Source organism: Bos mutus, chromosome 17 (genome assembly GCF_027580195.1).
Source record: "Bos mutus isolate GX-2022 chromosome 17, NWIPB_WYAK_1.1, whole genome shotgun sequence".
Lineage (NCBI taxonomy): Eukaryota > Metazoa > Chordata > Mammalia > Artiodactyla > Bovidae > Bos > Bos mutus.
In genome coordinates this window covers 21598386-21621976 of record NC_091633.1, presented here as the reverse complement: position 1 = coordinate 21621976, position 23591 = coordinate 21598386, and the positions used below count along the sequence as shown (strand labels likewise).

The 23591-nt window shown below is 48.5% G+C and overlaps 1 protein-coding gene across 2 annotated transcripts in view; it reads left to right on the top strand.

The window, feature by feature from the left end:
• SCARB1 (scavenger receptor class B member 1) overlaps positions 1 to 23591 on the top strand; it is a 93185-nt gene that overhangs the window by 42676 nt on the left and 26918 nt on the right. For both annotated transcript variants that reach the window (XM_070386326.1, XM_070386327.1), the window contains exons 2-7: positions 5998 to 6155; positions 9064 to 9205; positions 14244 to 14447; positions 16865 to 16960; positions 19553 to 19668; positions 22357 to 22523. In XM_070386326.1, the coding sequence (XP_070242427.1) occupies positions 5998 to 6155; positions 9064 to 9205; positions 14244 to 14447; positions 16865 to 16960; positions 19553 to 19668; positions 22357 to 22523 (883 nt within the window). The remainder of the gene's footprint in view (positions 1 to 5997; positions 6156 to 9063; positions 9206 to 14243; positions 14448 to 16864; positions 16961 to 19552; positions 19669 to 22356; positions 22524 to 23591) is intronic.

Below are 23591 nucleotides of genomic sequence, written 5' to 3'. Positions count from 1 at the left end.
TTATGGGTACATTTGAAGACTTGTATGATTCTCTTTACAGGGCTTCGCAGGTCACTCTAGTGGTAAAGAACCTGCCTGCCAAGCAGGAGACGTAAAAGATGCAGGTTCAGTCCCTGCATGGCAACCCACTCCAGTGTTCTTGCCTGCAGAATCCCATGGACAGAGGTGCCTGGAGGGCTACAGTCCATAGGGTTGCAAAGAGTCTCTCAAGAGTCTCCTCTAGCACCATAATTTGAAAGCATCGGTTCTCCTTTTTATCTATCTATTCCGTTGTATAGATACACAGAGTTGGTTTATCCATCGTGAACATTTGAGTTGTTTTAAAAGCATATTTGGGATTGGTGGATTTTAAGGTAGATCACGTTCTTAGAAGCTACCTAGCTTTTGCACAGGCTGTGTCCCCTGCCAGTAACACCCTCCTCGTCTTTTTTTCATGACAAAGCCCAACTCTTTCTTTCACATGCCCTCTCTTCCAGGCAGCCCTCTTGCCTGTCCAGAATGAGCTCAGAGAATCTGGTTGGATAAGAGGGAGCTGCGTCCAGGAAGGGATCACCTTGGCTTTCTCTCTTGGTCTTTGTGTGTGGGCTGTGATCTTTGACCTTGGGGGATGGGGGCAGGGATAGAATCAGCTATGTTGGGCAAAAGGCCGTGAGCTTGGCCTGCGCACTGTTATCTAATCAGCTGCCTGGTCCTAATGCTTCTGGTCCAGTGTGACCGAAAGAAAGTTATCCCTCTGATTGTAAGCGGTACAAAGTCCAACCCCCACCAGAGGTGGGGCAGCAATGGGGGAGGGGGAAGGGCTGGTCACTTTGTGCCAGGTGACTGCTTGGCTGACCTGCTGGGTCCCTAGGCTCTACTTGCCCCTCTTCTAAGCATTTTACAAAGGCATTTAAACCTCACACCAGACCTATGAGATGGATGCTATCATTGCACCCATTTTATGGATGAGGAAACTGAGGCACAGAAAGGATTAAAAACGTATCCATAAGGCAAAGCTGGCTCATGGGAGATTCCCTGTGAGTGAGTACCCACGAACGGAGTGGAGCCCCAGAACCCCACAGCCCCTTCTGTTGAAGAGAGAAACGTAAGCCTTCATCTGGTGATTCATTGATTCGACCTTGATTTATCCCTGAATTAGGTGGGAAGACCAGGAGATTAGGAAAGCACAGCAGAATTCCGGAATTTCAAAGGCTTCTCCAGGCTTCTCTGGGTCACTGTACCTTTGCTTAAAAACAGGGCTGGGGGAGGGAGGCAGGAACTGGAAACTGTTTTTTGTTTTAATTTTAAGCCACTTTACTGCTGTATGATTAACATAATAAATTAGTTGTATGTATATAATTATACAACTTCCCTAATGGCTCAGCGGGTAAGGAATCTGCCTGCAATGCAGGAGACACAAGACGTGGGGTTCAATCCCTGGGTCAGGAAGAGGCCCTGGAGAAAGAAATGGCAACCCACTCCAGTATTCTTGCCTGGGAAATCCCATGGACAGAAGAGCCTGGCGGGCTGTAGTGCATGGGGTTGCAAAGAATCGTACACGACTGAGCGACTAAGCATGTATACAACCGGATGAGTTTACAGAGAAGTGAAGCCATCACCACAATCTACGTTTAAACATGTCCATCACCTCTGAAAGTTTCCTTCCTTCCTTTTTATTTATGGTTGTTGTTCAGTCGCTAAATTGTGTCTGTCTCTTTGCAACACCGTGGACTGCAGCACGCCAGGCTTCCCTGTCCTTCACTATCTCCCGCAATTTGCTCAAACTCCTGTCCATTGAGTCGATGATGCCATCCAACCATCTCATCCTCTGTCGTCCCCTTCTGCTCCTGCCTTCAATCTTTCGCAGCATCAGGGTCTTTTACAATTATATTTCCAACATTATATAATATTATTATTAGTCATGATGAATAAAAGATCTGTATAGTGCCTAGAGTTAGCAGTGCCACATGGTAGGGAACTCCCTGGCGGTCCAGTGGTTAGGATTCTGTGCTCTCACTGCCCAGGGCCCAGGTTTGGTCCCTGGTTGGGGAACTACGGTCTGACAAGCACAGCAAAAAATAGAAAACCCACTGCATTGTATATTTAAATATTTGCTAAGAGGTTAGAGCTTATGTGTTTTATTACAAACATGTAAAAAGAAGGAAACTGGGTTGATGTGTTTTCTTCTGACCGCTATTCTGTGGATGAGGGGATGGAGAGAGGGCACGACAGACTGCCTCCGCCTGTGGGCCTGTCTTTGTTCCTTCGTATTAAAATTTGAAGGTTTCCATCCGACCCCCAAACCCACCAACAACTTCCAGGCTGAGGTCGGAATTCCACTTTCTTGGCTTCCTCAGTGGCTCAAGTGGTAGAGAAACTGCCTGCAATGCAGGAGACACAGAAGATGCAGGCTCGATCTCTGGGTCAGGAAGATCCCCTAGAGGAGGAAATGGCAACCCACTCCAGTACTCTTGCCTGGGAAATCGCACGGACAGAGGAGCCTGGCGGGCCCCAGTCCATGGGGTTGCAAAGAGTCGGACATGACGGGGCAAGCATTCACCTCATTCACCAAGCCCGTGCTGAGGGGGCGGGTGGCGGGGCTGGAGAGGAGCCACACAGCCTCGCCGGGCCCCAGTGTCCCTGCCTGTGACACGGAGAGGTCCTCCGCTCTGGGAGATGGTCTGGGTGAGGTGCTCTGGCAAGTGTGGCAAAGGGGTCTCCTGGGGTCCAGCCGTGGCCTGAAGATGCGCCATCTGCCTCCCGGGTGTGTTGATTTTGAATAATACCGTGTTGCTCTTGAAACAATCGGGAGATGCCATAGAAACATCTGGGTTTCTGGCAGCTCACATAATTTGGGAGGAGCTGGAAAAACCTGAGCCCCAGGGACCTCGGGGCCCAGAAGGGAGTTGCAGCTGCTGCCTTTGTTGAAGGTGAGGGCCATGACCCTCTTGGTTCGAGGGGTCATGGTGTTGGTTGGGGAGGTGACAATGATGTGACGAGCCTAGAACAGCACCTGACACACAGGCAATCCCTGGGAAATGCTTGTGTTTTTTTTTTTTTAATTTTATATTGGTATAAAGTTGATTTACAATGTTATGTGAGTTTCCGGTGTACAGCACAGCAATTTGTATGCAGTAGTGTCTGTGTGTTAATCCCAACCTCCTAATAAATACTTGTCCCCACCCTTCCTCCCTGGCACCTATAAGCTTGTTTTCTGTGTCTATGAGTCTGTTTCTGTCTTACAAATAAGTTCATTTGTATCATATTTTAAGATTCCTCATGTGATATCATAGGATATTTGTCTTTCTTTGTCTGACTTACTTCACTTAGTGTGACAATCTCTAGTTTGATCCACATTGCCACAAATGGCATTATTTCATCTTTTCTATGGTGAGAATATTCCATTGTATATATGCCATAACTTCTTTATCCATTCATCTGTGAGTAGACACTTAGGTAATTTCCATGTCTTGGCTATTGTAAATAGTGCTGCAGTGAACATTGGGGTGCATGTATCTTTTCGAATGAGTTTTGTCCAGATGTATGCCCGGGAGTGGGATTGCAGGATCATATGGTAATTTTATTTTTAGTTTTTTGAGGAATTTCAATACTGTTCTCCATAGTGACTGCACCAGTTTACATCTCCACCAAGAGTGTAGGAGGGTTCCTTTTTCTCCACACCCTCTTCAGCAAGGAAACGCTCATTTGTGTGTTGCTTTGTACAAACCACATTTTCTCGTCACCTTTATTTGCATGTACTCGATGCTCAGGTTATAAAAATGATCCTGGATTTCCCTGGTGGTTCAGCGGTTAAGAATATGCCTGCCAGTGCAGGGGATGTGGGTTCGATCCCTGGTCTGGGAAGATTCCACATGCTGTGGGGCAGCTGAGCCTGTGGACCACAAATACTGAGCCTGCGTGCTACAACTACTGAAATCTGACCGCTGCAACTAGAAAGTAGCCCCTGCTCCCTGCAACTAGAGAAAGTCTGCATGCAACAGTGAAGACTCAATGCAGCCAAAGATAAATAAATAAATTTTAAAAACCTTAAAAAAAATGATCCTTGTGACTCTTGTAGCTGGTAGGAAGATGTGTTCATCAATAAAGGATTGTTACACCCGAAGGCAAGTCTCTAATCTGATATTTTCAAGAGAACTTTGAAATCCAGGTTTTATGTTAAATCATTTTTTTTTGTTGTTCTTGACAATGAGTTCAACTTTTCTTCATTGAAGTGCCATGTAGATCAAATGAAGCACAGTTGAGGTTACAGAGTCACTGGCCCCATTGCACAGATGGGAAAACTGAGGTTCAGGGCTGGCCAACTTGCCCTCAGGTCTGACTCTCTCCAAATCCACTTCTTCCCAAAATCTACCAGTTAGGGACATGGGGCTGGGCCTCACTGGCCAGCTCCAGTCTTCTTCCTTCTCCAGAGCCCCTGCCCACCGGTTCTGGGACAGTCTGGGGACAGTGGGAGTGGCTGTCCTTGTCCTGGGAGGCCACATTCAAAGAAAAAGTGAAGGTGACGCAAGCTGTTCCAGACACTTGGCTTTGCAACATGGAGCAACTACCTGATGGGCTGGTCAGGTTGGGAGCGGGGTTAGGTGGCAAGGGGTTTTTGCCAAGCTTTATAAACCTGGAGATTTATAGTTCATATGGCGCTAGTGATAAAGAACCTGCCTGCCAGTGCAGCAGACACAGGAGACACGGATTTGACTCCTGGGTCGGGGAAGATCCCCTGGAGGAGGAAATGACAACCCACTCCAGTATTCTTGCCTGGAGAATCCCATGGACAGAGGAGCCTGGCAGGCTACAGTTCATAGGGTCACAAAGAGTCAGACATGACCAAAGCAACTTAGCACAAGAGCACAGCACATAAATTTCTGTATATCTGGCTTTTCATTGAAAATTGCTCTTGTTCTCATCTCCTGCCCTCCCACTCCCAGGCTCTGCTCCCCACCACACTGGCCTCCTGGCTGTTCCCCATTGCTCTGTCTCAGTTCTCCCAGCCCCAGGGCCTTTGCACAGGCTGTATCTTATGCATGAAATTACCCACCACCACTAAATCCCTCCAGTGCCTTTAGTTTTTAATTTTGGTTTAGTTTTTTTTGCTTTGTTTTTCCTTACATTTTCACCTGCCTGGCTCCTCTGTTTAAAATTGCAGTCCTCCTCCCAGTCCCTGCTGTGTTTTCACTATGTCCTTTCATACACCACATGTTGTACCCTAATTGTTGATGACCTGTCTTTCCTCTACTGGAATAAAAGCCCCGTGAAGTTAGAGATCTGGGTTTGTCTTGTTCGCTTTTCTAACACCAGCTGTTAAAAGAGGGTCTGGCATGTCGTAGGTGTTCAGTAAATGTGTATTGACATGGAGAACAAACTTAGGGTTACCAAAGGGGAAGGGGGGAGGGATAAATTAGGAATTAACAGATACACACGACTATATATAAGTAGATAAACAACAAGGACTTACTATATAGCACAAGGAACTATATTCAATATCTTATAATAACCTATAGTGGAAAAGAATCTGAAAAATAATATATATATATATATATAAAATTGAATATTTTGCTGTACACCTGAAACATTGTAAATCAACTATACTTCAGTTTTTCAAAATGTGTGTTAAATGAATGAGTGAATGAATGAATGATGAATTTGACACACGGAGCTCAGTTCCCACCAGGTGTCATGAGCTGTGGTTGAGCAGTGGCCACCTCCCAGTCTCTTGATCAGGCTGTTGTTATTATAACACATTTAAAAATAATGCATACAAATAATATCAACTATTAACATTAATTATGTCATATGTCAACTCTGGAGCAGCATGTGTCAACAGCTTTCCCACCTCCTCCTGCTCCTAGAACATCTCCAGGGAGCCCCTTCCTCAATGACCCTGTGGAGTCTGTGATGCAGGCTGGCACTAAGCAGCCCTTTTGGAGCCTTGTGGTAGGGCAGGTGGGTGGGTGGGGGCCCTGGCCCTCTTCCTCATGAGCTTGTTTGTCTCGTCCCCCACAGAATGTGCGCATCGACCCCAACAGCCTGTCTTTCAACATGTGGAAGGAAATCCCTGTCCCCTTCTACCTCTCTGTCTACTTTTTCAACATCGTCAACCCTGAGGGGATCATCCAAGGCCAGAAGCCACAGGTGCAGGAGCGCGGGCCTTATGTGTACAGGTGAGGATGGAGGGGGTTGGGCTGGGACTCAGGTCATCACCCCATTTTACAGATGAGGAAACTGAGGCCCCTTGCAGAAGGGCTCATTCAGGGCCAATCTGCTTGCTCCAATCTGGTGCTCCAGTGCTTGAGACTTGGGAATGGCTGCCTGGCTTTGCCACTCAGCAGGTCTCTGACTATGGGCAAGGGCCTTTGCTTTCCTGTCCTCCAATGTCCCCTTCTGTAAAATGGGGATGACCGTATCCATGGTGGAGTGGTTATGAGGATTGGATGAGATTATGTGGAGCCCAGCACAGTGCCTGGCATGCAGTAAGTGATCAGTAAATGTTAGTTATTAACACATTATCGTTACCTGAGTTTGGCTGCTTGCCACTCAAAAGGCAAGTGTTGGGATTTCCCTGGCAGTCCCACAGCTGAGAATGGGCACTTCCACTGTAGGGAGCGCAGGTTTGATCCCTGGTCAAGGAACTAAGACAGGAACTTCGAGGTATGGCCAAAAAGTTTAAAAAAAAAAAGGCAAGTGCTGGTTGGAAAGGAAAGATTGCTTTATTTAGGAGGCCAGCAATGTGGGGAGAAGGCGGATTCATGTCCAAAAACCAACTCTAAAGATTCTGCTCAACCATGAAAGTTTTTAAAGGGAGAATCTTTTGGAGAAAAGGTCAGGGCCTTTATCTTCTTCCACTGTGTGCAAAACTTTGTTCTGATTGGTTGGTGGTGCAGTTAAAGGGAGGTGTTCTGGGAGTCTTCTGCTCGGCAGAGGGTACCATCCTCCACCTTGGTGGGGGCCTTAGTTCCTGCAGAAGAACTCAGAGATACTGTTCTGTGTATCCCTTGAGGAGGAGCCAGGACCCTGCCCCAAGGCTGCACTATTTTTTCCTGACTGCCCCTCCTTTGCTTCTGCGTCCCCTCCCTCCCCTGATAAACAACTCTTTGAATCTGCCCCCTGGAACTCAGGGAAGGTCAAAGAGGCTGAATGAAGTGTATTCCCTACACAAAAACTGGGGACACGGAAAAGGATTTTTACCTGGGAGGGCCCCACAGGGTCCTGCTGTCTTTCTTTATGACCACAGCTGTCACAACTTCTTCATTTGATCATTTTCTTTGGGAGGGTGAAGCTCTCCAGTGGCTACTGGGCTGCCTGGCATTGGCTGGAGCAGTTTTCCAAGAGACGCTCTGCCACAAGGCTCCAGAAGAGCTGCCAGGTGCCAACCTGCATCACAGACTCCACAGGGACATTGGGGAAGGGGCTCCCTGGAATACAAGACCCAATTTCTGGTGCTGCCCATTCTGCCCTCAGGAAACTGCAATCCTGGCTTAGCTCATAAAGACTTCTGCATCGAAGCTGAGCCTGGTTTGCCAAAGTTCTTACTTATCTCTTCATTTCATAAGCCTTTATGGAGTACTGAACATCTCCTGTATGCCAGACACTGTGCCAGTTCACTGTTAAAGGCAGACAAGAGCCCCTGCCTTACAGAGCTGACATTCCCATCAGGAGAGAATGAACAAGTGAACAGATGGGGGGAAACCCAGCAGCATAAGCGTGGTGCCAACAAAGCAGGTCAAGCCGTGGAGAGTGCTGGAGGCAGGGCTTGGCGGGGGCTGGTCTAACTGCAGGGTCAGGGAGGACCTTGACAAAGGGGGACACTTTCCTAGACCCAGATGGTGAGAAGCGGGCACTGCAGTGTGAGGATCTGGGGGAAAGTGAGTCCTGGACAGAAAGCAGCGGGTGCGAAGGGCCTGAGGCGGGAGGGTAGTCTAGGAGGGGAGAAGGCGTGTGTGGCTGGTGTGTTAGGAGCGAGGGGAGAGTGAGTGGGAGAGAGGAGACCTGAGAGTTGGACGGGGCCGGATGGTGAGGACCCTGGAGCCCACAGAAGGAGCTCAGTTTTATCCTGTGTGCAAAGGAGGGTTTGGGGGAGAGGATGACGTGATCTGATTTCCCCTTTTCAAAGATTCTTCTGGATGCTCTGCAGAGAATGGATTGCAGAGCATGATGGAATAAAGAGCATAACAGCAATAAAAACTGCAGCTGATACATGCTTTTCTCTGTGCATTAGGCAATCGTTTTAGTTGCTTGACATGCATTAGCTCACCAATTCTCACAAGTAGGGACCTAATGACATAAGTCTGCTTATTACTCCCATTTTATTTTTTTTCCTTGGCTGCACCTCGTGGTATGCAGGATCTTAGCTCCCCATCAAGGGATTGAACCCATGCTCCCTGCAGCGGAAGCATGCAGCCTTAACCACGGACTGCCAGGGAAGTCCCATTACTCCCATTTTAAACATGGGAAAACAGGCTTGAGTAGTAAGTGATGGAGACAGGATTCGGGCCCCCTACCTTCTGTCTTCAGAGTGCATATTCCTACCCACCATCCTCGCCGCCTCCCTCGGAAAAGCTAGGATGCCCAGGGGGAGGGTGATGAGGGACGGAGGGATGGTGGCAGCTTGCCCAGGGGGAGGAGCATGTGGGGTTTGGCGACAAGAGGCTTCTGTGCTTGTCCTGCAGTAGGTGGGCTTCCCAGGTGGCTCAGTGGTAAAGAATCCGCCTGCCGATGCAGGAGACCCAGGAGACCCGGCTTCGACCCCTGGCTCAGGAAGATCCCCTGGAGAAGGAAATGGCAACCCAATCCAGTATTTTTGCCTGGAAGATCCCATGGACAGAGAAGCCTGGCAGGCCCCAGTCCATGGGGTCCTGAAGAGTCGGACACAACTGAGTGACTAATACTTTCACTTTAAGAGGATCCTGGAGGGCTACATACAGTCCTTGGGGTCACAAAGAGGCGACTAAGCACATACCACAGTGGGTGGGTGGTGGAACAGACGTGTAGGAGGCAGTCAAGCTCGGCACACAGACAGCCGAGGGGCCCCCGGGCTCCTGGCAGCTGACCCACCGGCTCCCTCCCCCACAGGGAGTTCAGGCACAAGAGCAACATCACCTTCAACAACAATGACACGGTGTCCTTCCTGGAGTACCGCAGCTACCAGTTCCAGCCGGATAAGTCCCTCGGCCAGGAGAGCGACTACATCGTCATGCCCAACATCCTGGTCTTGGTGAGATACCCCTGGTCGTCTCTCCGCCTGCCCCTTGCACTGGGCGGTCCCTTGAGGGCTCAATCTGTGGCTCCTGGGTTGACTCGGCGGGCTTCCTGGGTGCACCTTGGTCTCTGGTTGGGAGCATTGGTCAAAGTCATGGCCTTTCCCTTTTCAATCTGCAGATCTAGGGACTTCCCTGGTAGTCCAGTGGTTAAGACTTCCACTGCAGGGGTACGCGGGTTAAACCCCTAATCGTGTGCAACAACAACAAATACAAATCTAGACTCTCCAAAAGGGAGTACTTGTGGGAAGCTGAATGGGGGTGCTGTGTGCTTGTCTGTGGTGTTTGGAGGGAGATTGTGGACAGGATGTCCATTCTCTGCAGGTAAGAGTCACAGAAGTAGCTGGGCTTACTGCCTGCCTGCCATGTGTGCCGGGGCCCCCAAGACCACCCCCAGGTTCGCTGACTCATTCGTAGCGCTCGCAGGACCCGGCGTATATGGTTGTGCTCTTGGCTGTAGTTTGGTAGAGTGGAAGGAGGCAGAAGAGAATCCACAGAGGGAAAGGGCACGTGGGATGGTGACCAGACGCAGGCTTCCAGAGCCACCTCCCAGGGGAGTCACGCTTCATTCCTTGAGCGGTGATTTATGACCACACACAGGTAGGTCTCCCCTACCAGGAATGCTCACTACAGAGACTCAGCGCCTAGTGGGTATTTATTGGGGGCTCGTCACGGAGATGCCCTCTGTCTGGCACGGATCTGCGTTCCAGGAAAGCAGGTGGTACAGTCCAGGCACAGTGAACCCCTCTTATCAGTTAGGAAGCGGTGGGAGCCCTCCTAACATCAGGATCTCAGACGCCAGCAAGGGTCAGGCCTTTCTAGAGAGAACTGTCTCAGGTCTGCTGTGTGAGCATCTTGCTGACACTACGTGTTAGAACTTGTGTGTCAGGCTTCACACATACTACCTGTTTACTTGTCAGCAATCCCACGATCATTAGGTACTATTATTTTCTGTTTGTAGAAGAGGAAAACTGAAGAACAGAGAGGTTAGGTGACTTATCTAAAGTCACTCAACTAGCAGGTAGCAGGTTAGGGTTTTGAAACTAGTTTGGTCTATGAGGCTGCCACTCTGTGGCACTCAGCCTCCCATTCAATCCTCTGTCCACCCAGTTGAGGGTCAGCAGCTGTGTGCCCCGGGGCTGGCCCCAGTCTGGGCTCAGGATCAGATGTGAATGCACCTGCGAAGTCTGTTGGGTGGACAGGATGAAAGCTCAGATAAATACAGCCTGAAGCCTTGCTGCTGCCTCCCTCAGAGTCAGATGTGTGTGTTTAGGCAGTGAAGTCACTTTCCCCCACCAATTAGGTTGGCAAAGACTGTGTGATAAATGCCCAGGGCGTAGGAGCGTTTGTGGGAACAGACACTGTCGTTAGGAACGGAACTGGTATGAGCTGTTGGAAGGTAATTTTCAACTTAAATTGAAGTGATTTTCGATGTAAATTGCATGTGCCCCTGACTTCAGAAGTTTCCATAGGTAGGAATGTGTCCTCTTGGTAGAATAACACATGTGGGCAAAGATGTTTGTTCTCAAGGATGTTTATTTCAGCAACGTTTTCAGAGCAAACATCTACTGATCATCATGGGGAGTTATGTTGTGATATCTACTGCAGACGAGCAGTGGATTAGTATACATCCAGCAAAAGGAGGCAGGGCTGCAGAGGGTGTCGTGGAGCAGTCTCTTAGTTATGTCTAACTATGGAAAATCGAACACAAGCATAGTGCCCCTACTTACTGTTTCTGAAGGAGAAATACTTGCATGCATGCACACACTCACTTACACACGTGCTTGTACATGCCTCGACCAGCTGGGCTTTTTCTATAAAGGGCCAGATAACAGATGTTTTAGGCTTTGAGGGCTAGATGTTCTCTGTTGCAGCTGTTCAAGTCTGCCATTATAATGCAAAAGCAGGGGCTTCCCTGGTGGTCCAATGGCTAAGGCTCCGAGCTCCCAATATAGGCGGCCTGGGTTCGACCCCTGGTCAGGGATGGCGCCTGGTCATATGCTGTAATGAAGGATCCTGCATGCCTCAACCAAGACTTGAAGCAGCCAAATAAATAAATAAATATTTTTAAAATGCAAAAGAAGCCCAAGACAAAAACAAATGAGTGGGCGTGGCTATATGCCAAGAGACCTATTTTGTGGATATACTGAAATGTGAGTTTCATATAATTTTCATGTTTTTCATACGGTCTTCTTCTGTTTTTCTTTCAACCATTTGAAAACATACAGAACATCTTAGCTCCTGGACTGTAAAAAGCAGGCCATGGGTTGGCTTTGGCCCGTGGACCACGGCTTGCTGACTTCTGGCGTTGATGTTTCCTCCAGGAATACTCAAGAACCCAGAGCAGTGGGTTGTCTTGGGGGAGGAGATTAGGAAGAGGAGGGTCACAGGTTAGAGAGGGACTTTTACTTTATATCCTTTTACGATTTTTAAAAACCATCTAAGAGACTTCCCTGGTGGTCCAGTAGTTAAGAATCCACCTTGCAGTGTAGGGAATACAGGTTTGATCTCTGGCCGGGGAACCAAGATCCCACATGCCGTGGGGTAACTAAGCCCACGCGCCACAACGAAAGATTCTGCATGCCGCAACTGAGACCTGACACAGCCAAAAAGGAAAGAAAAAGAAGAAATACTGACTTAGAGAAACACGATGCCAGTATTCATACAAAATAAATGAAACCCATCTATTTATTACCCTAAAAATTATAATGTTAAGAGACCCTTGTGAATTCTTATGAAATCAGACCTTTATGTTTAAGAAAATGCTGGTTCCCTTCCCCTTTCTACAGGTAGAGATTAGATACTGGATGTGTTTGTGCTTATTGTTCAGTCGCGTCTGACTATTTGTGACCGCATGGACTGTAGCCCACCAGGCTCCTCTGTCCTTGGGGATTCTCCCCGCAAGAATACTGGAGTGGGTTGCCATGCCCTCCTGCAAGGGATCTTCCCAACCCAGGGATCGAACCCAGGTATTCTGCATTGCAGGTGGATTCTTTACCATTTGAGCCACCAGGGAAGCCCAAGTATACTGGAGTGACTAGCATATTCCTTCTCCAGGGGAACTTACCAACCCAGGAATCGAACCAACGTCTCCTGCTTTGCAGGCAGTTTCTTTACCAGCTGAGCTACCAGGGAAGCTCAGATACTGGATGTTCAGTTCAGTTCAGTCGCTCAGTCATGTCCGACTCTTCGCGACCCCGTGAATTGCAGCACGCCAGGCCTCCCTGTCCATCACCAACTCCTGGAGTTCACTCAGACTCACGTCCATCAAGTCAGTGATGCCATCCAGCCATCTCATCCTCTGTCGTCCCCTTCTTCTCCTGCCCCCAATCCCTCCCAGCATCAGAGTCTTTTCCAATGAGTCAATTCTTCGCATGAGGTGGCCAAAGTACTGGAGTTGCAGCTTCAGCATCATTCCTTCCAAAGAAATCTCAGGGCTGATCTCCTTCAGAATGGACTGGTTGGATCTCCTTGCAGTCCAAGGGACTCTCAAGAGTCTTCTCCAACACCACAGTTCAAAAGCATCAATTCTTCGGCGCTCAGCCTTCTTCACAGTCCAACTCTCACATCCATACATGACCACAGGAAAAACCATAGCCTTGAATAGATGGATCTTTGTTGGCAAAGTAATGTCTCTGCTTTTCAATATGCTATCTAGGTTGGTCATAACTTTCCTTCCAAGGAGTAAGCGTCTTTTAATTTCATGGCTGCAGTCACCATCTGCAGTGATTTTGGAGCCTAGAAAAATAAAGTCTGACACTGCTTCCACTCTTTCCCCATCTATTTCCCATGAAGTGATGGGACCGGATGCCATGATCTTCGTTTTCTGAATGTTGAGCTTTAAGCCAACTTTTTCGCTCTCCACTTTTACTTTCATCAAGAGGCTTTTGAGTTCCTCTTCACTTTCTGCCATAAGGGTGGTGTCATCTGCATATCTGAGGTTATTGATATTTCTCCCGACAATCTTGATTGCAGCTTGTGTTTCTTCCAGTCCAGCGTTTCTCATGATGTACTCTGCATATAAGTTAAATAAGCAGGATGATAATATACAGCCTTGACATACTTCTTTTCCTATTTGGAACAGTCTGTTGTTCCATGTCCAGTTCTAACTGTTGCTTCTTGACCTGCATACAGATTTCTCAAGAGGCAGGTCAGGTGGTCTGGTATTCCCATCTCTTTCAGAATTTTCCAGTTTATTGTGATCCACACAGTCATTGGATGAGGCACCTTTAAAAAGTAAACCAAGTGCCAAGATGTTATCTCCAGAGGAAAAAAAAATTCAAAATAAATTACCCATATTCTAAGCACCCAGATACTAGGTAGAACTGGTGCTTGGGGCTCTTGGAGTTTGGAAGGGAGATGCTAAGGAAGTAGAGTACAGTCTGCATTAAGATTCTTTGCCTATAAGGTGACAGTGAAAGGTACTCTAAATTGGCATAAGTAAAAAGGGCATTTATGGGCTCATGTTACTGAAAGGGCAGGAGTTGGCCTGGTTTCAGGTGTGGCTTGATCCAGAGTGCAAATGAGGTTGCCCAGATCTGTGTCGGTTCCATGTTCTGGTAGATCCACCCCTCAGGGTGGCTGCAGTCTTACACACACCACGTTCAAAGGCAGCCAGAACCACCTTCCCTCTCTACCCCACAACCCCAGCTGGTTTGCTCCTTGTGGCTTGTTGGTTCTGATGGGGCTGCATACATATTCCCAGATCAATCACTGAAGCCAGAGAGAGGAAGGTTTCTGATTAACCAGGACTAAGGCACACGACTGCCTCTGGGGCTCGGGGTGGAGTTAAGTCAGCCTGAACCCGAGAGCACAGGTGGTCCTGTTACTGAAGGATCAGGGAATGGTTCCGGATGCCCCAGATGCCCACTGCAGGGATCCTTCTAGGCCTGACCACGTCCCGGGATGGCTGTGCCTTGAAGCTTGGCTTGAGGTCCAGGGAGGGCAGACAAGCTGTGTCTAGCCTCTAACCTGTGGTGTCCCCTGGCTCTGCAGAGTGCATCGATGATGATGGAGAACAGGCCCGGGCTCTTGAAGCTGATGATGACCTTGGCGTTCAGCACGCTTGGCCAGCGTGCCTTCATGAACCGCACTGTTGGCGAGATCATGTGGGGCTATGACGACCCCTTAATCCACCTCATCAATCAGTACTTCCCAAACTCGCTCCCCTTCAAGGGCAAGTTCGGCTTATTTGCTGAGGTAAGTGTGGCCCAGTGAGAAATTCAGGGCCGCTGTCTTGTCCCCCACTGACACAGCCTGGAAACCAGTTACCAGCTTGCTTTTGGAGCTGGCAGAGGCCCCAGGAGCTGTGGGTTGTCAGTGACAGAAAACCTAACTGAAACTGGCTTAAGCCAAAGCCAGTTTCAGTTAAATTCTATTTATTGATTTATTGGTTCATATAACTGAAAACTGTAGGGAGATTCAGGCACAGTTTGATCCAGGCTCAAATGATGTGACTGGGGCTGAGCTTAGATGGTTGGAGGTTGGTGCTGGAAGAAAGGGGAATGGCTGCTGGGGAGGCAGGTCAAAAATGCCAACTATTGCTTTGCTCTGAGTTGCCTGCTTTATCTTAATCGTGATCCCTCATAACCTAGTGGTGTCAGTGCTTGGGATCCTGAGTCATGATCTGATGTAGAGTTAGATCCCTGACCTCTGATCCCTGACCTTGGCTCCCTCAATCACAGATTGTAAACAGCCCTCTGAGTTGCTCCAGCCTGAGTTTCCTTTTGGGGCTCTGCTGATCTGGTGTTGGGGGTAGTAGGAGGGAGAAATCATGATTCAGTTATAGGCATGTGATAGCTGCTCAGTACATTTTTGAGCAGGATGACAGGTTCTGGGTGTGTGGATAAGTTGACAGGTTTAAGGTAAGTGACATGATTCTTGTCAAAGCAAACTGTAAACTGGTAAACAAATGAAAGTTATTAGAGATTGAGTCACATGCTTATAAACTATTTTTGACTAGGTATAGTGGAAATTCCAAAGCAATAGCCCAGCAGTGTTGGTGTGGTGGCTTCCCACTCTTCAGGGATCTAGAATTTTACTACTCTGCTCTCACCTTAGAGTGTGGTTTCCATACTCAAGATTACTGCATGGTCCAAGAGGCTGCTGGGGCACCAGCTATCACACTCACTTTCCAGGTAGCAGCAGGAAGGAAGAAGTGGTAGGGGATTTAGGGGCAGTCGGGGGAGTTGAGGACAAAGCAACATGTCCTGGCTGTTTCCCTCTTTGGGACAGAGAAAACCAATTTCCACTTGTTTTCCGTTAGCCAGAACTAGACCTGTGGCTACACTTAGCTGCAAGGGAAGCTGGAAAATGTTAACTTACAGCTAGTGTGTTGATGCTCTGAGTAAGGTTTGGGTTTTGATATGAAGGAGAAAGGGGAGAATGGACTCTGGGGAGTAACTAGAAGTCTCTGATACATTTGGTTATAATTATTATGATAGTATTATTTTGGGTGAGCATTTATTAATAATAATAACAGCAATAATAAAAATAAAGGCTAGCATTTGGAGATGTTACTATTTCTTAGGCACTATCCTGAACAGTTTTTACACATTAGGTCTTTTAACACTCCCAGTGTCTCTTTGTAGTGGTGTCTGTTACTGTCTCTTTATACTGGCTGAAGTTTGGGCTCTTGAAGCTCTGAATGGACAAATGACAGGGCACACTGATATCAGGAAGCTAGAGCAGGCTTTGAACTTAGGCCCTGTTGGCTTACCCAGTCAGTAATCAATGTAGCTATTTGGCCGGTAAACAACCCCTACTGAGTTCCTCACGGGTGCTGTACCTTACATTATACCGCATCCTCAGAAGTAAAAGGGTGCTTTCTAAATTTTACCCAGCGGCCACTGATTTTTTTGTGTGTGCTTTGCACAGTTTTGCTTTGAATTAGAAATCTTTTTCTAAGAAATTCCCTCAGGGTGCCAAAGCCTGGACTTTCTGTCTGGAAAGAACTTGATAAACATCAAGTTCTCTTTGCCTGTATGTTTCAGGATAGGCCAGGTTAAGCAGCCCCCAGATCTCCATGGCTTAGAACAGCAAAGGTTAATTTCTTACTTGTATGCCAGTTCTAGTGTGGGTGACCAGGGCTCCTCTGCTCTTTGTGGTCACTCAGGGACCCAGGCTGAGGGAGGCTTCTGCTGGATACATGCTTCTCTGGTCTCGATAGCAGTGATAGAAAGCACAGTGACATGTGCATGATCAGCTCTTAAAGCTCCCACCCGGAAGTGACATTATCCTTTCTCTCCTTTCTCACTGATTGTTTTCACTGATCGAAGAGGTCACGTGGCCATGCTTTCTTGTAATCTGGGGAATGGGATGGGGTGACCCTACCGTTCACCTGAGAGGAGAACCAGACTTTCCTGGAGTTAGGAAGGGAAAATGGGACGTTTTCTAGGACGGATGTGGTGTTCAGAGGAGTGTCCCTCCTAGAAAGCCCTCAAGTCCTCCTCCTCTCGACTCCCCCAGTGCTGGACTTGCAGCGGTGAACAAGACAATGAGGCCCCTGTTCTCTGGGTGAAGGGGGAGCAGCCTGTGGGGGGCCTGAGTATTGACTCCCCATGTCCTTTACCTCCATCCTGGGGCTTAAAGATGTCATTCTCTGCTGTTGTCTGCAGCTCAACAACTCCGATTCTGGCCTCTTCACCGTGTTCACAGGGGTCAAAAACTTCAGCAGGATCCACCTCGTGGACAAGTGGAATGGAGTCAGCAAGGTGAGGGCAAGAGGTGACAGCCATCCTGTGCAGGGACCAGGTGGGGGTGGCAAGGGCTGGGATCCACCGCCCAGAGCACCTTCTTCCTCTTAAAACAGGAGTTTGGGATTGACGTGTACACACTGGTATATTTAAAACAGACAACCAACGAGGATCTCCTGTGTAGCACAGGGAGTGCTGCTCAATATTCCTTAATAACCTAAATGGGAAAAGAATCTGAAAAAGAATAGATACATGTGTATGTAAAGTGGAATCACTTTGCTGTACACCTGAAACTAACACAACATTATAAATCAGCTATGCTTCAGTTAAAGAAACAAAACAGAGGAGGGGATTGCATCTGTAGGGGAGATGCTCTTGAGTCCCAGACCTTATCTGTGTTTAAGGCTCAACTAGAGAAGGCAATGGCACCCCACTCCAGTACTCTTGCCTGGAAAATCCCATGGATGGAGGAGCCTGGTAGGCTGCAGTCCATGGGGTCACTAAGAGTCGGGTACAACTGAGCGACTTCACTTTCACTTTCATGCATTGGAGAAGGAAATGGCAACCCACTCCAGTGTTCTTGCCTGGAGAATCCCAGAGACGAGGGAGCCTGGTGGGCTGCCGACTATGGGGTCACACAGAGTCGGACACGACTGAAGTGACTTAGCAGCAGCAGCAGGACTTTCTAGGTGGCTTAGTGGTAAACAACGCGCCTGCCAAGTAGGAGATCCCTGGAGAAGGAAATGCAATCCCACTCCAGTATTCTTTCTTGTTTGAAAAATCCCATGGACAAAGGAGCCTAGTGTGTTGCAGTCCATGAGGTTGCAAAGAGTCAGACAGGATTGAGCAAGCAAGCAAAGCCTCAGCTAGGACTTTCCTGGCAGCCCGGTGGTTAAGATTCTGCCCTTCCACTGCAGCAGAGGTGGGTTCGATCCCTCCTGGGGGAAGTTCTGTCCACTTGCAGCAAGGCGTGGCCAAAACGAAACAAAAGGAAAACTAGTTCTTGGTTCCCAGTGGGTGGGTGGGGCATATCATTTATTTAGCACCTACTGTATGCTAGGGACCCCATTGTTTCTTTCCTTTGGTGCTTCACTTACAAGAATGCTTCAAAAATATTACACTGAAGATACAGCCATCCTTTGTACTAAAAGATTGAGTAAAAAAAAAAATTGCACTAGAAACACAGGAAGACATTCACATTAAAAAATAAAATAATAGAGACAGATATAAAGTGCACTTTGTATGTCTTCACACGCCCAGCCCCATTCCCACCCGAACTACAGAGGAAACCCACAGTTATCGGTATTGGGTATATTCTTCCTGTGTATTTTTATCCATTTGAGGTGCGATTTTTTTTTTTTCTTCTAGGAGCAGAATGAAATCATACTGTGTGCATTGTTTTGCAACTTGCTTTTTTCACCTGAGTGGCCTTTCAGCATTTCTCATGAAAATGATTATGTGGTGGTGGTGCCCACACCTTCCAAACGCTCATCAGGGTGACGGTTGCAGAGAGGGCTGTAATAGATTATCCTCTGGGCTGAGGGCTGGGGACAGATTATCCCCCATCAGGGCCCGGACTGACAGGATTACCATCGCAACCAGCAATAACCATTCTGAATGGACACTGTGGAAATTCTCTTTGGCTTGCTTTCTCAAGATAAAAATGTACAGGGACTTCTCAGGTGGTCCAGGGGTTAGGACTCTGAGCTTCCACTACAGGGGGCCCGGGTTCAGTCTCTGGTCGGGGAATTAAGATCCCACATGCAGCATGGTGTGGCCAAAATATGTGTGTGTGTATATGTATGTGGTTGTTGTGTAGTCTCTAAGTCATGTCCAATTCTTTTGCGACCCCATGGATTGTACCCACCAGGCTCCTCTGTCCATTGGATTTCCCAGGCAAGAATACCTGAGTGGGTTGTCAATTCCTTCTCCAGAGGATCTTCCCGACCCAGGGATCAAACCCGTGTCTCCTGCATTGCCAGGTGGATTCCTTGCCACTGAGCCACCAGGGAGGCCCAATATGATGTACATATATACACACACACACATACACACATACACACATATGAACATATGCTTAAAAACCTTCTACTGGGACAGATGGGTAAAAAGTGAGAAGTTTTTTTTTTTTCTGTCCGAGTGTCACTCTCCAGAAGCAACTACGGTTTTTGTAATCTCCTGGTAGCGACCATTATGATTTTAAATATTTTACTTATGGAACTACCTTCTCACTTGACTGTTTTGATGACGTGTCTGCCCACTTCCTGTCTGAGAGGTGATGATGTCTGTCTCTCCCGCTCACTGTGCTCCTTGGAGGTGTGAGTGACAGGTCCGCTTTACAGATGAAGTTACTGAGTCCCCAGCAAAGTTGTACGTTCAGGGACGCACGGTCAGGGAATGGGGAGCTGCCATCGATAGTCTCTCTGGCTGTCTGTCTACACAGCCTGATCTCCTTGCACCAGGACGTCTATCCAGGAGGACTGGCTTCTCTCAATTGGGTGGTGACTTCACATGGTGTGTGAAGTCGGAGCTCCAAGTCACGTGGGCAGTGTCCAAGTCTTTATGAGTTCTTGCTTGACTAAGAGGCCGTGTTTAAATGCTTCCCCACAGGTCAACTATTGGCATTCCGATCAGTGCAACATGATTAACGGAACTTCCGGGCAGATGTGGGCACCATTTATGACCCCTGAATCCTCGCTGGAATTTTACAGCCCTGAGGCCTGCCGGTAATTGCCCTGATGTGTGACAGGGCCTCCTTCTGCTTTGTGGATGCTCAGAGCCGAACCAAGTGGCTTGTGGCGTGTGCTTGGAAAGCGCCTGGCTCTTCTGCATGTCCACTGGCCCCTGGCGCCCGCTTGAATTCTCTTTGGCTGCTCCATGAAGAGCCGAACTCCAACTGGTGGTGCTTTTGCAAGGCCCAGGGAGGCTGCTGGCGGTTGTTGGGGCTTGGTGGTGGTGATGGACAGAAAATGGGCAAGATGGCAAGGGGCCGTGGAATAAGGCAACGATGGGCTCCCTGGGCCAGCTGCCCTGTTTCCAGTTGGGTGCTGAGAGGCCCGGATGCCTCTCTTGCAGCCCCTCCACTTTCCAGAGTACAGCCTCGGAGGTCAGCTTGGGGCTAAACAATTCCAGTGGCCCCGGCAGAGGGATGAGAAGAGACAGCGGCTCCTAGAGCCGTTCTCTGGGTGTTTCCCTGTCCTCGGCTCCTCTGTTGAGGCCACTCTGGAAAAATCCTTTGCTTGGGATTTCACTGATGTGAATTCAAGAGACTCACCTGCCACCCTAGCAGATCTTGACACAGCCCTGTCTGCGCGAGGCACTGGGGTCCCTGCAGAGACAGGATGGCTGGGTCCTTGGTCCCTGGGGGTTGTGTCCTGGCAGGGGACTCAGGCCCATGGACCTGCAGGGGAGGGTCAGAGAGTGGAGGTGTTTCTGTTCTGTGTGTGTTCACTTCCTGAAATTAGAAATTTCAACTTAGAGAAGTGTTCCCAGAAAGTGCAGTTTTCTCTGCATTTGCTGTTGTTTAAAATGTCGCTAAGTCGTGTTTGATTCTTTTGTCACCCCGTGGACTGTAGCCTGCCAGGCTCCTCTGTCCATGGGATTCTCCAGGCAAGAGTACTGGAGTGGGTTGCCATTTCCTTCTCCAGGGGATCTTCCCGACCCAGAGACGGAACCCTCGTCTCCTGCATTTCCTGCTTGGCAGGCGGATTCTTTACCTCGGAGCCACGAGGGAAGCTGTTTCTCTGCATTCCCTTCTCCAGTTTTCCTGATTGTTTCTTTTGCCCCATCAGCTTTATCCTCCTGACTTCTCTCTCTCCCTCTCTCTCTCCTTCCCTCCCTCTGTTCTCTCTGTATATTTTTTCTGGACCCTTTGAGAGTATGTTGGACACCTAAATACTTCAGTGGGTGTTTTCTAAAAACAAGGGCATTTCCTTATGTAACCACCTCAAACCACCATAATGAGAAAATTTAGCATTGACCTGATACTATTGTCTAGGGTGATACTCTCCAATAAAAATATAATACAAGTCCCATCCACAATTTTAAATTTCCTAATGGCTGCATTAAGGAAAAATCAGGTAAAGTCATTTTAATGATGTTTTATTGGACCCAGGAGATCCAAAATGGTATCATGTCACAGTGGGTAAACAAATGTAAAATACTAAAGATGGACTTGCCTGGGGGTCCAGTGGTTGAGACTCCACACTTCCACTGCAGGGGGCATGGGTTCTGTCCCTGGCCAGGGAAGTTCCACAAACTATGCAGTGTGGCAAAAAAAAAAAGAGAAAGAAAAATATTGAAGAGCTGTTTTCAATTGTTTACCCAATTGTTTGGAGGTATCAAGCCATAGGAATCTGGAGTGTATTTGACATAGCCACATCCCAACTTGGACTGGCCCCATTTCAAGGGCTCCAAGGCCATGTATGCTGAGTGGACCCCGTGGATAGGACAGGTGGGCTGGTTCTGATCCACAGGCCATGTTCAAGTTTAGAAGCGCCTTTGAGCAATAAGGCCAGGTGAACGGAAAGAGGGTGAATGGGGGTGGGTGATGGTGCTGCTCCCTGCGGAGGTGACAGCCGAAACAGGACCTGAGTGAAGAACTGAAGTCTGATGTGGGAATAAGAGGGAGGAACATTCCAGGCACTGGGAGCAGCAGGTACAAAGGCCCTGGGGCAGGAGGGAGCATGTGGGAATAATGGCCAGGAGGCCCCTGGGGTGCAGTACATGGTGTTGCCGGGTTATTGTTCAGTTGCTAAAGTTGTGTCCGACTCTTTGCGACCCCATGGACTGCGGCACGCTAGGTTCCTCTGTCCTCCACTATCTCCCAGAGTTTGTTCACATTCATGTCCATTGAATCAGTGACGCTGTGAAACCATCTCATCCTCTGCGGCCCCCTTCTCCTTTTGCTTTCAATCTTTCCCAGCATCAGGGTCTTTTCCAGTGAGTCAGCTGTTTGCATCAGGTGGCTGAAGTATTGGAGCTTCAGCTTCAGCATCAGTCCTTCCAGTGAATATTCAGGGTGGATTTCCTTTAGGATTGACTGATGATCTCCTTGCAGTCCAAAGGACTCTCAAGAGTCTTCTCCAGTTAGCAGGGGCTGAATCCTATAGAAGCCTGTGGCCATGGTGATGACGTTGGATTTTATTCTAGACTGGAAGTAGTTGCAGTCTTATGCGGGGTTGTTGTGATATATTTTGTCCTTGTTTTAAAGCTTGTGGAGAATGGATTGGTGTAGGTGGTGGAGGCAGGGAGACACATAAGGAGGTTGTTGTAATTTGCCAGGGAGAGACGGAGCAAACTGGGACGAGGCGGGGAACGGGGGTGGCCGTGCCTGTGGGGAGTGAGTTTACTCAGGCCACCCAGTTCCGGTCACCGCCTGCTGGGATGTCATCCTACATCATCTGTCCCTGCAGGTCCATGAAGCTCGTCTACAAGGAGCAGGGGGTGTTTGGAGGCATCCCCACCTTTCGCTTCGTGGCTCCCAGCACCTTATTTGCCAACGGGTCCGTCTACCCGCCCAACGAGGGCTTCTGCCCCTGCCGGGAGTCCGGAATCCAAAACGTCAGCACCTGCAGGTTCAGTACGTGTCGTCCCTGTGGGAGGGCGGGAGGTGGGGCCCGTGCCGGGGGGCTTGTCTGTCTCTTTAATGCCTGGCCTCTGTACCTTTGATAATTCCATTAGTCCAGAGATAGTGAGGGGCCAGGAAGATAACTCAAAAAAAAAATGTGCCATGTGTATCTGTTGCTGTCGTAATAAATTCCCACAAACTTGGTGGCCTGGAATAGCACAGGTTTACGATCTTAAGGACTCCTGTGGTTTAGAAGTCCGACACAGGCCTCCCCATGCTAAGAGCCAGGTGTCAGCAGGCTGCATTCCTTTCTGGAGGTAGAAGGGGTGTCTCTGTTTCCTTGCCTTTTCCAGCTTCTAGTTTTTGTTGTTAAGTCACTCAGTTGTGTCGGACTCTTTGCAACCTCATAGACTGCAGCACTCCAGGCTCCTCTGTGCTTCGCTGTCTCCCGGAGTTTTCTCTAATTCATGTCCATTGAGTCGGTGATGGTATCTAACCATCTTATCCTCTGCCACCCACTTCTCCTCCTGCCCTCAATCTTTCCCAGCATCAGGGTATTTTCCAGTGAGTCAGCTCTTCACATCAGGTGGCCAAAGTATTGGAGCTTCAGCATCAGTCCTTCCAATGAATATTCAGGACTGATTTCCTTCATTATTGACTAATTTGATCTCCTTGCATTCGAAGGGACTCTCAAAAGTCTTCTCCAGCACCACACTTCCAAAGCATCAATTCTTCAGCACTCAGCCGCCTTTATGGTCCAACTCTCATGTGTGGATGGTCCATCTGTACATGACTACTGGAAAAACCATAGCTTTGACTAGATGGACCTTTGTTGGCAAAGTGATGTCTCTGCTTTTTAATACCTTGTCTAGGTTTGTCATAGCTTTGCTTCCAAGGGGCAAGCATCTCTTAATTGCAAGGCTGCAGTCACCATCCGCAGTGACTTGGAGCCCCAGAAAAGAAAATCTGTCACTGCTTCCAGCTTCCAGAGACCCCTAGAACTCCTCGCTCAGGGTTCCCTTCCTCCATTTTCAAAACCAGCAACATCAGAGCTCTCTGATCCCACTCCTGTGGTCACAT